General features: G+C 30.9%; 1 protein-coding gene across 10 annotated transcripts in view; it reads right to left on the bottom strand.

Moving 5' to 3' along the window:
• LOC129907830 (CUGBP Elav-like family member 2) overlaps positions 1-14,094 on the bottom strand; it is a 473,931-nt gene that overhangs the window by 62,289 nt on the left and 397,548 nt on the right. For all 10 annotated transcript variants that reach the window (XM_055984222.1, XM_055984216.1, XM_055984215.1 and 7 more), the window contains 2 exons: positions 737-918; positions 153-450 (listed from right to left, as the gene is read on the bottom strand). In XM_055984222.1, coding sequence (XP_055840197.1) covers positions 153-450; positions 737-918 — 480 coding nt within the window. The remainder of the gene's footprint in view (positions 1-152; positions 451-736; positions 919-14,094) is intronic.

Raw genomic sequence — 14,094 nt, 5'->3', positions numbered from 1 at the left:
AGAAAAAAACTCATAAATAAAGCTTTTTTATTCAATTTCACGTATCCTTAAGTCCTTTAAAAAGGATAAGAAGAGCTCAACGAATTTCGTTTTTTTTTTTTTTTTTTGGCTGTACTGCTTCTTTCTATATTCTTGCTTATAAATGCGCTTACCTTGCAATATCTGTTGCTGTAAGCCAACAGCTTGAAGTTGTTGCAAAAATTGCAAGGACGATGGTGTTATGGCGTCCGATCCTAATACAGGACTCGCTTGTTGCGGTGGATTTGGCAGTATTGGAGTTGATACAGTTGTCGCCGTCTGGCCCAATGGGATATTTATATTTGAAGCTAAATTCCATAGATTCGCTTGAATTTGTTGGATTTTCTTTTGCTCTTTTTCCTTTTGAGTGTCGGCAAATTTGACAACTAACGGTGAGGTGCATCCGTCCATGATTTTGTTTTGATTTAATGTCTAGAATAGAGATAAATTAAATTGATAAATGTTTTAAAAATAAAAGGTTAACTTATATTCATCTTTTTAAACGTAATATAAAATAAAGAGTTGGCATCACTGTTTTCGGTTTTTTTTTCGCCGAACAAATATGTTACACTCTTTATCAAGTGATTTCTTAAGAGACTTAAGAAACCCAAATGCCTTTTCAAATTCCAGAAGTTTAATGAGTAATTAGATTAAAAATTGTGTTGCCAAATATTAATTTTTGCTATTTTCGGTTCCATAAGTGTTTTCTTGTACTTACTACTTTGATGGCTGATATCGCAGATTGTTTGGTTGAAAATGTTACAAAGGCACACCCCTTACTCTGTCCGTTTTGATCACGCAACACAGTACACTCTTCGATTGTTCCAAAGGGTTCGAACAATTTTCGGACTTCGTTTTCATTCAGTTTCTTATTTAGCATACCAACGAAGAGTTTCCGTTCTGAAAATATAAAAAAAAAAACACATGTTTTCAATTTTTTGGCTTTATTTAAAAAATTCTTTTTGTGATAAAACTCATGATAGGAGCAAAAAAATAATGTTAAGAATTTCTGTAACCATAAACGATAAACTCAGATTAATAAACCCAACAATTTTAAATTTGTTTAACTAGTCAAGAATAATATTTGGTTAATTGAACTGTCAATATTACACCGAGAAAAATAAGATGTTGGCCAATTTTTCTTCCCATCTCCTTAGAACAATGAGAGTTCTTATTAAAATAAATAAAATTTTTTTTTTTAATCGACTAAAAATAAAAAGATTTCTTATTAATTTTATGTTCTTAATTTTTGTCTTACAAAATAAAGTATGATTTCTCAAGAAATTAAGAAGATTTGTCCGCTCAATTTTAGACAAAAGTTTTCTTGGCAATAATATACTTAATTTAGTACAGACTCTATGTTTTAAGAAAAATCCGTATATTGAAAACTATAGTTTAGTTCTCTTTCCGATACTTTCAATTATCCCATCGATATGCCCTTCGAGTTAAAAGATTTTTATTTCGGGTTCTTGTATTCACTAGGAAAAGACACTATCTTCAAGGGCAATCCTTGAAAAATCTCTAAATCATCTTTCAACCACCAATAACTGGGGGACTACCTTTCCCCTGAAATGAGAATAATCAGCTGCTCAGAACTCTTAAACACTGGAAAGGAAGGCATAATGATTTGCATTAACTAAGTAAGAATTGGTAATGTATTGGAAATTCACAATACATGACTGAGATTGGAACGTATTGCGACATGATAAGCCTAACGACAAAAAATTCATTAAAGTTTTATAAAAAGTCTACGGCCTAGGTAGAATCCTTTTGGCAGCTAATGTTATTATTCAAAGTGATTGTTTTTCTTTTAAAAGGTAGCACTGAAATTTTAAAAAGCGGATTTTTAATGTCAAAATTTCTAGTTTTCAGAAATTATGCAAAATTATTATCCCAAAATTTCTGTTTTTTTTCAAATTATGTTTTGCAAATATTAAAAATTTTTTTTTTTGAGAAACATATTTAAAAGTTTAAGACACTCCTTAATTTTCTTGTGAAATCACTGGTGGCTGAGATATGGTTAAATGACAACAAAATCCTTTTCCCTTCAAAATTCGATATCTAAGCTTCGAAATGTTCGTATCGAACTTTAAAAAAAAAAAGAAAAATTAAGCTGAATGAACTAATTATCTGATCCAATGTTGTTAAGGTAAAATTTTTTTCCAAGACAAAAAAAACCAAAAAATTTCTAAATCATTTTTTTTTGGTATTCAATAGGACTGAGCCGAATACATAGCTTGAATAAATTTTTCATTGTAAAAATTGTAGAAAGTTTGAGCTTTGAACACTGGCGTACGTTGAGTCGCCGGGGCCCGGGGATAAGACTAAACTTTGGGGCCCCTTTGATATTTGGGGGAACCTTAGTTACAAAAAAAAAATTACGTATACGTTTTTTTTTGTATGGCTTATTTATTTTTAGGTTTATTTTAATATTTTAATATGTTCGTAATGCACTTTGCTATACTTACTTAAAATGTCTCTCATAAAAGTAGTAAACACTTGTACTAGGGGCCCCCAAAATTAAATATTTAGAGACCTATAAAATAAAATTTTTTAGCTAAGAATTGATAGTTCTTGGGGCCTGTGTTCTGAAGTAATAAATACATATTTTATTTTCCATCATCAGGAATAATTTTTTTTATTTTGGGGCCTCTGAAAAATTATTTTTAGAGCCCCAAAATCAAGTGCTTAGAGGCCCCTAAAATATAATACAATTTTTTTGGAGCCAAGAATTAATAGGTATTGGGGCCTCTGTTCTGAAGTAATATTTGGAATACCACCAATAACGTAATGTTTTTATTTTGGGCCCTGATGTATTTATGTTGGGGCCCCTGAATTTATATTTAATTTTCCATTTGATTGTTTTGAACCACTTTTGAGGATCCTCAAATAATATTTTTTTGCTTTTTTGGGGCCCCTTATGTATTATTTGTGGTGGCAAATAGTTTTCAAGTAATATTTTTTGGGGCCCTATGATAAAATTATAATTTTTCTTTTAAAAAAGCAGTTTATTTTTTTTGGGGCCCCTTAGGTAACCTTTTTTTAAATCAATATACATATATTGTGTGGCTACCAATGCATTATACATTACACTGAATGACATAATTTGTCTCCCTGGTTACTTCGTAACTCAATTTATACTAACAGTTTCCTTCTCTGCATTGTTTCCAGTGGGGGCCCTGGGGTCGGCCGGGGGCCCCGGGGCACCGACCCGCTTACCCCAGAGGAGTGTACGCCCCTGGCTTTGAAACTTTTTTTCAACTTTCAGTGTGACCATTTTTAAGGAAAATACATTCACTTGAAAAACTAAAAAAAATTGGAATTTTTTTACTCATTAAATTTTTCAAGCTAATTTAGTAAGAGTTCCAAAAAGCTTTTTATGTAAAAATAATAATTCTAAGAATAATGTTAATTTCACTTATAAAAAGGGATTTTAAAAAAAATACGAGATGCTTTCAAAATTAATAAATTGGCCAATAAATTGTTCCAGAGGCAGTATGCCCTAGCCAAACCTCCCAAGTTTGTTTCTACATTTTTATTTAAATCAAAACCATATGTATGAATTTTTGAAGAATACCAGAAAAATAAAAAATAAAACACAAAAATTCTAACCAACATTTTTGAATTCTTTATTCATTCACTAGATTTTGTTTAAAAATTCTATTATTTCGATCCCATATGCTATGTTCTATGTCCTTATGAATATAATTCACATTGACATCCATTCAAAAAAATTATGTCATAGAAATATAGAACAATTCCAAACGAAACAACTAGGTAAGGGAAGGCTCCTCTATAAATTGCCACAGGTGTCTCATCTAAAACAGAGAAATTTTGCATCTTAAATTCAAAAGCTTACATTTTAATTCAATGTCCCCCAAATCTCCCAAACCACACAATAATAATAACAAAAAAAAAACTATTCACAAGCAACTAACTTTTGACAGTAGCAACAGCCAGAATAGCAGCACTTGCATCATACTACCATGCAGATGAAGAAATAAAAATTTCATACAAAATAACCAACAGTGACACGATTATTCAACCGGAAACCAACGTCATTTCCTTTGTACTGGCTGCGCTCTCTCTCTCTCTCTCTCTCTCTGAACAACAACAACTAAACGAACCTGAACACAAATTTTATTTATTCATAAATGTGTTGCCACTGCATTTATTGAAATTGTTTAGCAAAAATTATACCATTCGAACCAGAATAAATGTACAAAATCACCATTGCAGTTCTAGAAACTAGTACTATAGTGGTTCTAATGCGTGAATTTTTAAGTCCTGCAACTTTTCGCAACAACAGCAATAAAAGAGGATATCGTTTGTGGTATATTCATAATTTTTTTTTTCAATTTTTTATATTTTTGTAAACTGTTGTTGTAGGTTATGAGTGTTGACCCAAAATTCAATGAATTTTAAATAGACTCTTGGAAAGGATATGGGACGACCATCATAACGATGTTTGTAAATAGGGAATGTGGTGTTCGGGGGGGGGGGTACAAAACCGCATTGTGCAACTCTCTCTCAATCGTTTTGTAATTTTACCATCGAAAAACTCAGCTGTCTGTTGGGTCTCTTCCCATCGTGTATATCGTTGTCGAATTTCGTTGTCGTTGTCGTCATCGTCCTAGTCGTCCTGTCTCATGTTGTTGTGTGTTATTCATTCAGAGGATCCATCTCTATACAAATAGATATGTTGAATATTCTACTATACAACTGCTGCTCTACTGGCACGTATCCTTTATCCTTTTGGGATGACATGTGGAATATTTATACAAAAAAAAAAAAATATGACAACCCTTCTATAACAAGACGGGACATCGAATAAAGGACTCAACCAAACACAAAAAAAAAATGAATAATAAAAAAAATATAAATAAATAGAAGGACTGAGCTAAAAAAAAAAAAAAAGGAAAAGTTTTAAAGTTGAAAACTCCTCACTCTTGTCCTTGCTGGTTCATCTCCTTTTCTATATCTCCCTTTTGTACAATTGTGACGATGAAATTAAACCACCGAACCGAAATACCTACCTAAAAAAAAAAGGATACGAGTGTAGGTGTATGCTAAAAATTTGTGTGCACTTCTTCTTGTGTGTTTTTGATAATGTCAGTATGAATGGCTTTCGTATTTGTGTATGGGTATTTTGTTGAATGGTTTTGGATATCTCTCGTTTTCATATAGGTATATATAGAAAACATCGTAAGGACAATATATCACTTGTCTTCCTCTCTATAGTTTCAACAAAATATCTAATACGTGAAATTGCGCTTCCCCCCCCCCTCCCCCCCTAAAACAAAGGATATTAGATCCAACCTCATTCCCCCTTTGGTCAGTGTGTCGTCGTTTTTGTGTATTTGTTTTGGTGTCAACTAAAAGAAGGTGAATAAAAAATACACTCCGAATTATTGAATTAGGCCACTTTTACGACCCATTTCGAAATTCAAAACCTTGTTAACAATTTTTAAGATAAATAGAAGGTAGTTTTTTTTGAGGTTATTCAGTCTCCCATTAAAAGGATTTGAAAAAAATCAAAGCAACGAAGATTGTAAGTTGCTGAGATAAGGTAAAAATACGAGTTGAGTCATGATGTTATCAAACTTCATAGACGACCAAAATGACTTAAAATGTATGCGTTTCTATTCATAGCATATAAATCTCTACCTACACAGATTCCTAAGGACAAAATACCATTTGCAGTGGATGGTTAAATTTCTATACTGATATTTGGGAATGCTTAGTTTGTTGCTTGTGTATCTACCATATCAGTTGAACCTATAGATGATTGGCCCATCAAGTCCTCTTTTATGTTGCAGGCAATTTCTAAAGGGAAAATCATGTGTGCAAGACTTTATTCTCCTTTTTTTTTTGAAGCACGAAAGTTTGCCTGTTATTTTATCGAAGAATTTTAAGGCCTTTCTTACACCTTTTTTGTTTTTAATTTAAATTAGTTTGGAGAACCATTTTTAAATTCCTTCATGTTTTTAGTCTAGTTTTCATTTTGAAAACAGTTTTTCTACAAGTCGATTTTTTTTTTGCGATGCTCTAAAGCAGTGTTTTTCAAACTGTTTGAGTTCACGACCCCCTTCAGAGGAAAAATATTTTGGCTACCATATTTTTAAATACGAAGCTCTATTCACTGTCCCCCTTCAGAACTTGATCTAATAAGATTTTACTTATTCGCGAAGAAATTTTTTCCCCTGTTGCTTGAGATAATTGTAATTGCAGCAGTTTTGCTGAAATTGAGGACCGTTTTTTTTTTTCAAAACTCGGCAAATGCCAAAATGTAAAAATTTAATATTGGACAAATAAGCTAAATAGTATCCACTTTCTGACAACAAAATCGGCAAAAGAATAAGAAGTGACTTTCGCGACTAAGAATTGGATTGGACAAAATGTTTTTCTTGTTGTAGCGATATGGTGCCGAAGCTTCGACCGGCAACAAAAGTGGACTTATTACAAAATTGAAAATCATAACACTAAACGTTTCATGGACACACCATGATGGCTGTCAAAGAGGAAAGTATTTTTACGAGTTTTGGAATTAAGAGATGAATTTTCTTGGTGTTTTTACAAGATTCAAAATCTGAAAATTTGAACCATTTTTCTGACTATTTAAACTTTTTTGAATAATTCGAAAGAGAAAGTATCAAAGATCTATAAAAGATTTGAACATTTAAATAAATAACATTCAAACACATTTGTAGCACTGAGAAATTTTCAGTTTTTTGTTTTTATTTTGCATTAATTATGTTTTTGTATCAATATTTGGCTTGCGGCCGCGAAACTCCCTTTGAAACTCTTCCACACTTTGAAAAACACTGCTCTAAAATAAATGAAAATGGTAAACTAGAAGAAGATATTGGATCAAATGTACATTCAAAATGGAGAACTATTTTCTCGACCTTTAAAAAATGTTTTGATAAAATAGTTGCTAATGTTAATTCCAAAGTTTAATTCTTAAGATCAGTAATTGGTTAAGCTTAAGGTTAACTGCGTAGAAGTTTGGTCAGCAGTAAATTAAAACAAAAAATGAAACATACGCCACAGTGAACGATACAATTTTTTATCGATTTTCGCGAATGATGACCAATTGACTATGAGACATCTTTTAAGCACAGTACTAACAGCTCGAAGGCATTCAGTAAGATATTTAAAAAAAATAAGTACAAAATTTAAAAAATTCGAAGAAATTCAAAAATTTAAACAAAAATCGAAATTTAAAACAAAATTTGAAATGTAAAGTAAAACCCAAAATTTTTAACAAAGTTCGGCTTTATTTAAGCGAATAATTTTACGGAACTTTTTTTTATATTCTTTTCGTATGTACAACAACATTTTTGATGTTTTTACTTTTTCTATTGGACATACGTTTTGGTTTGGTGTCAATGAAAACCAACATAACGACGAAGAAGAAATAAAAAAAAAAAAATCATGTTTGCAATTCACACGTGGTAGAATTAAAAAATCATTTTTCTTGCAAAAAAAAAATAGAAAAAATCTACCTATTTTTATTCTATCACCTTCAAATCCATGTTTTTTATATGACAACCTAGATACATTTTATATCATCTGAAAGCTTATTGTCTTATCTCAAAATATATATATATCGATCAAGTCTATGAGACATCTACAAAAAGAGCTAGAATTTTTTGAACTCGATCAATTTCCTTTAAAAAAAAGCGAAAAAACACGTATTTTTATCTTCTCACACTATTAAATCCATTTTTTTCCCTAACAACCTATACAAATTTTTACACCATCTGAAAGCTTAGCTCAAAATATGTACATATATCGAACAGGTGTACGAGACATCTACAAAAAGAGCTAGAATTTTTTAAACTTGATGAAATTTCATCCAAAAAGCAAAAAAAAAAACATTTATTTTTATGTTCTCATGCTATTAAATCAATTTTTTTGTTTGACAACCAATAAAAAATTTTATACCATGTGAAAGCTTATTGTTTCACCTTGTATAATGATGGATAAATCTTATTTCAAAGATGTCTACAAGAGAAGTTAGAATTTTTTAAAGTCAACCATGTCGAATTTCCAGACTAAGATTACGGTACTTCCTACACTGGTAGCTGGTCATCGCCAACAGATCTCCACAGGTGTTTTGAGGTATTTTTAATTTTTTTTCAATTTTAGATTGTGTAACTTGTAGAGCACGTAACGTTATGTTTGATATATTAAATAAAAGGTTATGTTATCAGCATGCGTATTAAAGTTAAACCAAATTTGTATGTGCACTAGATCAAAAGATATAACGTGTGTTGGAAAAGAACATCTTTTTACCGTTATCTCCGAATTTTGAATATGAAATTAATTGAAATTTTGTACAATTATAATTTATTTAATTACATATCTACAGTACAAATTTCATTCATCTATCTATTTAAACAAAAAAGTTATAACAAGTTGAAGTCGTGTCGCGTTTTCGTTTCATCTTGTTTCAAATCACTACGATACTAAAGAAGTTTTCACTTCAAAAAAAACTTATGGCTTATTCGACATTAAATGAGCTTTTAAGGGTTAAAAAATTAAGCTTCATTACTAAGCCCCTCTGAAGAAAACCGGAAAAGCCCATACTCGACTAACCAAATTTTCATATGACCAAAAATTTAGACAAAATATACTGCAATGTCCCAATGCTAGTAAATATTTTTTGTGCACTAGGAAAAAATCATACGCAACAATACATTAGCAAACAGCGCTCGTCCATACTTTCAAGGAACGCTCATCGTTTAGCCTATAGTGTCAAATTTCGGACGTACCGTCAAATGCAGATATAAATTCTTCTTCAGCCATACCTCCTCTGTTGTCCTCCAGACCGAAGACTGTCAATATTTTTTTGAAGAATGTAAACATCAAAAGGTGGCAACATTCAAAAACAACTTTGATCGAAAAATTATACTTTTGCTTGACAAGCTTTAACAGTATCAAACGAAGTATTCGGTATTGACATTTTCTAATAAAAGTTGTAATTTTTCTAACAACCATATCATTATTCTACCCTTAAATTAGTTAATAAAAAGTCAAGCACCGTTCAAATTCCAGATCAGAACTTAATCATCACCACCGCAAAGTTTTTTCAAAGTTCTTCAAAAATTCTATTAAAGTGTTCTAAAGTTTTGTTTAAAATTATTTAATAGCAATACTTTTAGCGTCACATATAATTATCCTTCTTCTTAAAATCCTCACCACCAAGTTTAAGGTTCATAAGTCCTTAAAAATACTTTCAAGCCTTTTGAAATAATCCTCCACCTCTTTTGTTTAACTTTTCTTTTCTACCAAAAGAAAATTCTCTATACTTATATCGTAAATATTGTCAAAATTTCTTCTATATTTTCATACCCATTTAATGAAAGTTTTCCGCTTTAAATACCATTAATGTATGTCTACACCGCAATTTAGAGGGTATAAAACCGCGAGCAAAGACGTTGACAACAATTGTTATTAAATTTTGTACTTTTTAATGGCATATCACGACAAAAGAGAAAATGAAACAAAAACAAAACAAACAAAAAAAAATTACAAAATTACAATTTTCTTTAAGTATATCTTCGTCATTTACCCCTTTGAGTGTTTTTTCTGTCAAGAAATTTTCTTCCCCAAAACGTCTTTTCATATGTCAAGACTCAAGAAGACGTTACCACCACCTTTTCATAGGAAACTTCTTCCATTTTCATTTGATTTAAAATTTAATTTATACCTGGTACACACTAATTGTGCTGGTATCCAAGCGAGTGTTGAATTCCATCAGCATTGTAACTCTTCAATGCGTCAATATGATACGCACCCTCGAGGCTAACACTGCTAGAAGCATCAAGAACTTTATTATAGGTAAAGAAGGCACCTTCATTGAGAAGATATACTCGCGCATATTAACGTTTATATACCAGCTCTCATATATCTTTATACACTTCTCGAAACATTCCGAATCCAATTATATTGTCTTCCATTCATTGCGAGAACTTGAAAGCGAGATGAGATGAAGAGTAGGTACACTAAGAACCAAGGTCTGATCTCTGGAGAGGGAAGGGGGGTTTAAATAACATCACAACAATAGGTAAGGTACTGCTGCAAGATGACAATAATGGTGTTTATGATTGTCTCATTATTGCCTCTGGAGCTTCGTTGAGCTTCTCGCCTCATGGCAAAGCATGGTAAGATGGTTTCCACAACCGGAAGAGGGCTTCAAAGGTGTGTAAAGTTCTCATGTTGCGCTTCAACGAATCGAGGTTACTTTTGTCTTCATCATCAAAGAGAAGAGCAGAGCAGCAGTTGTTGTTGGCTGTTGATGATGATGGTCGGATGGCTTGGATGGTTAAGTGTCTGCATGTCAATGATGATAATGATGACTATTCGTTCATTATCAATGTCAATTAACATTATTATGCGTATACAACACCTTTGTATAGGTAGTATAGTATCAACGCCAATGCCAGTGCCAACATCATCACGCTTGCCGCATGCCTTCGACTTATATATCACCTTACATCGCCATCAACGTCGCATCGACATCGTTTCGAGGTAACAAATACACAATTGACTCATTATTATAAAATTGTCTCCTATTGTGTTGACAATGATGATGACGATGAAGAAGAAGAACAACAACAATGACAATGATGACTTGACTACAACGGAATTAACATTGTTTCTGTGTGATCTTTTGAGAGCGGTTTTAAGTGAATTTTTGTCAAAATAAATTGCTATCTCTTGTAACCAATTTTTTTTTTTGGAGGATGATGGAGAAAATATACAAAATTGCTGTATATTAACATCGTTCTTTTAAGTATTCAATTACTATTTTATCCGGAACAAGGATTAAGGGGAATGTATGTACAGATTAAGCGGAACAATATCAGAAAATTTATTTCAAGGATTTTTTAAGGTTAATTTGGTGTTTTACAAGGTTTGACTGCCTGTAAATGTTCATCAAGTATATAAACTATTCTAATTGGTTTTAAGTAAATAAGTCTGTTAAGCTATTAAAAGTGTATTGATAATGTAATGGATTTAAATCATTCTTAGGTTCAGATTCAGAGTAGAAGAGTTATCACTTGATGTTGAGGATAATTATTATGACTTGCTCAAAACATCCTTTAAACAACAACATTCCAGTTTATTTTTTAGAAGGTTTGAAATGAATATCTATTAGAAAGTTTTGAAGATTTTTCAAACTTTTTAAACATGTTTCTAAAAACCACCATTGAAATGTCACACGAAAAATCAATTTTTTTTAGCGGAAATGTCACACATTTCAATAAACAAAATCAACGACTGCTGAAGATACCCTGAATCAAAAGTCTACATAACTCTAAAAAAATCTTACACAGTGATTTTTGGGTAAGAAATAAATTGGTATACAGTAAGGCTCTATGGCTATCTGGAAAATTGATGTCAATTAGTCGTGATTTAAAATAACACTATACCTACCAATACCTTGACATATTTTAAAGATAATAATTTTTATTTTAATACTAATGGTTAAAACTTTGTTAGTGTTTTTATGTTCAGTAGAAATATTTTTTTGTATTCGTTTAAAAAATGTTGAAATAATTTTTGATTTCTCAGGTATTAATTTTTTAAAAAGTGTTCCATTTATCTTTATACCGTGATAAAATTTGACTTTAACGCAAATATTGTACTAGGTTATTATTACGGGGAAACAATTATTTACAAAAAAGTAGTTAACAATTTTGTCAGAATACTCAATTCCTGAAGCAAGTAATGAAAATTTTCGAAATACAAAAATTAAGTAAGGTAAGTAAATTCAATATTAAAAGTCCTCCAACTTTTTACGATGCTATTAAATCGTAGCATGTCTTATGTGAAATTGTTTGACAATCACTGTTAAGTAAGAAGAAAATAAGTTTTTTTTCAATATTTATTTAAAGGTTGTTTTCTTTTATAATTTTCTGTGCTTTAACTTGGAGGTACACTGTGGTGTAGGTATACGCAATATTTTTTTTTATTGATTTTAATTTCTACAAAATTTACATCTTATGAAAGTTTTAAAAATCGTTGAGCAAGTCATTACCGTAGAACATTAAAGCATTCATTAACGTAGGGATTATTTACTCGTATGCATAGTAAGGCGGCTAACATTAAACAATAGCTCAATTGTGCACTTTGTGATAAAAGCATGAAATTTACATTCGTTGGTAGTACTCAATATAAGAGTTATTTGAAGATATTGGGATTCCTTGTATTCCATCCGGAAGGGTAGATACAAGAGTTTTTCTGTGTTGCATTGGCTTTGTTGCATATCATAGTATAGGTAATGAATCATTTTTATTGATAGGTATGACACATGATTTCCAGGTATTTTTTTAGCGCCCGATCGAATAAAATTAATACCAAAATTTCTCGACATGCATGAAAAAAGTTATTGGACTCTTTATGAATAGTCTTTTACTCAAAGAACAAGAATCAGAATATTACCAATTGCTCTTTGAAAAAAAGTGGTAGACTGATAAAATTTTGTATGGTACGTTTCATATTCCATAGAAAAAAATAATAAAATATTTCCATAAAAATATTTCGGGTTAAAGGGTGTTTTTTTTTTAGCGAGAAAGAACACTTTTAAAATGGTAGGTACCATTGCACCAAATGGAAAATTTATGCATTTTTTTAAACTGCATATAAATTTTATACATCCTATTAGAATCAAAAATTTGAATTTGAGTACAGTAATAAATATTAATTAATTATTTAAAAAACCAAAATTAAAATACCTACATTTAATTTTTTTTTTCTAAAATTCAAAAAAAAAAAATTTTATAAATTTTAAATGTGATTTACAGTGACGAGCAAAAGTGGTCAAATGTTTTGCCTTTTTTGAGAAAGTTGTTTAAAACTTAGTGTTCTTTACATGAATTAAATCGTTTTTATTTTATTATTTTTCTATATTATGCCAGCATTTGTTTTCCTGATTAAAATTTTAAAAAATGCTTCATTGTCCAAAAATGGAGAGTATCACATTTTTAATTTGGACTTGACCAATTCTGCTCGTTTTGGAAAAAGGCTTTTGTTTCAATATATTGAGTGTACTAGAATTAATTTTTACCACTTTTAACCACTTTTAACAATGCCGCGAGATAGGATCTATCAATCTGTGAAGAATACTTTTAAAATTCGGTCGTATTTCAGCTTAATGGAAAGCTCAAAGCTCATCGCTTTTAGACTTGGGTTTTTTTACTGCGCTTACAATTTCTTCAAAATTTTCAACAGATTTTCAGCCAAATTTGGTCAGGGCCTTATGCTGACTACGAAACTGTCTTAAATTTCTGATTTCCGAAGAAATATTTGACAATTTTAAAGATTTTGGTGGGGTCTTCATGTAGTTGAAAAATTATATCACACGACACGGAGTCTTCTTTTGCCAAAAAAAAACTTGTTAAATTGTACCGTTTTATATCAAGATAGATTCTCCTTCTCATCATATATTCAAATTTTATCAAAGGTCGGGAACTCCCCCCAAAAACTCAAACAGAACATCACCAAACCTTTTTTTTAAGTCAAAAATCGTTAGGTTAGATGAATTTTTACTAAAACTTTTACTAAAACTTTAACTATAACCACAAAAAAGAATCAATAACCAATGGGAAAAGTAGATTGGATTGACGAGAACTCAGAAGAAATAGAATGCAAATCTAGATACTATCCAAAACTGGAAAAAACATTTCAGCAGTATCAAGTTTATAGAACCGACATAAATTATTATGGACTCAAGAATATTTTCCGGTGTTATCTTGTGGATTGCTAGCTAATTTTGAAAAAATAATGAACAAGCGAACCTATCCTGATATAAAACGAAACAATTTACCAAGTCTTTTTTGGCAAAAGAAGACTCCGTGTTGTCTGATATAGTTTTTCAACTAGATGAAGACCCCACCAAAACCTTTAAAATTGTCAAATATTGCTTCAGAAATAAAAAATTTTAGGCAGTTTCGTAGTCAGCATAAGACCCTGCATAATCTGGCTGAAAATCTGTTGAAATTTTTGAAGAAATTGTAAGCGCAGTAAAAAAACCCAAGTCTAAAAGCGATGAGCTTTGAGCTT

This window comes from Episyrphus balteatus, chromosome 1, assembly GCF_945859705.1.
Source record: "Episyrphus balteatus chromosome 1, idEpiBalt1.1, whole genome shotgun sequence".
In the NCBI taxonomy this organism is placed as follows: Eukaryota; Metazoa; Arthropoda; class Insecta; order Diptera; family Syrphidae; genus Episyrphus; species Episyrphus balteatus.
Note: the sequence above shows the minus strand (reverse complement) of the source record. Positions and strands in the feature narration are given on the sequence as shown.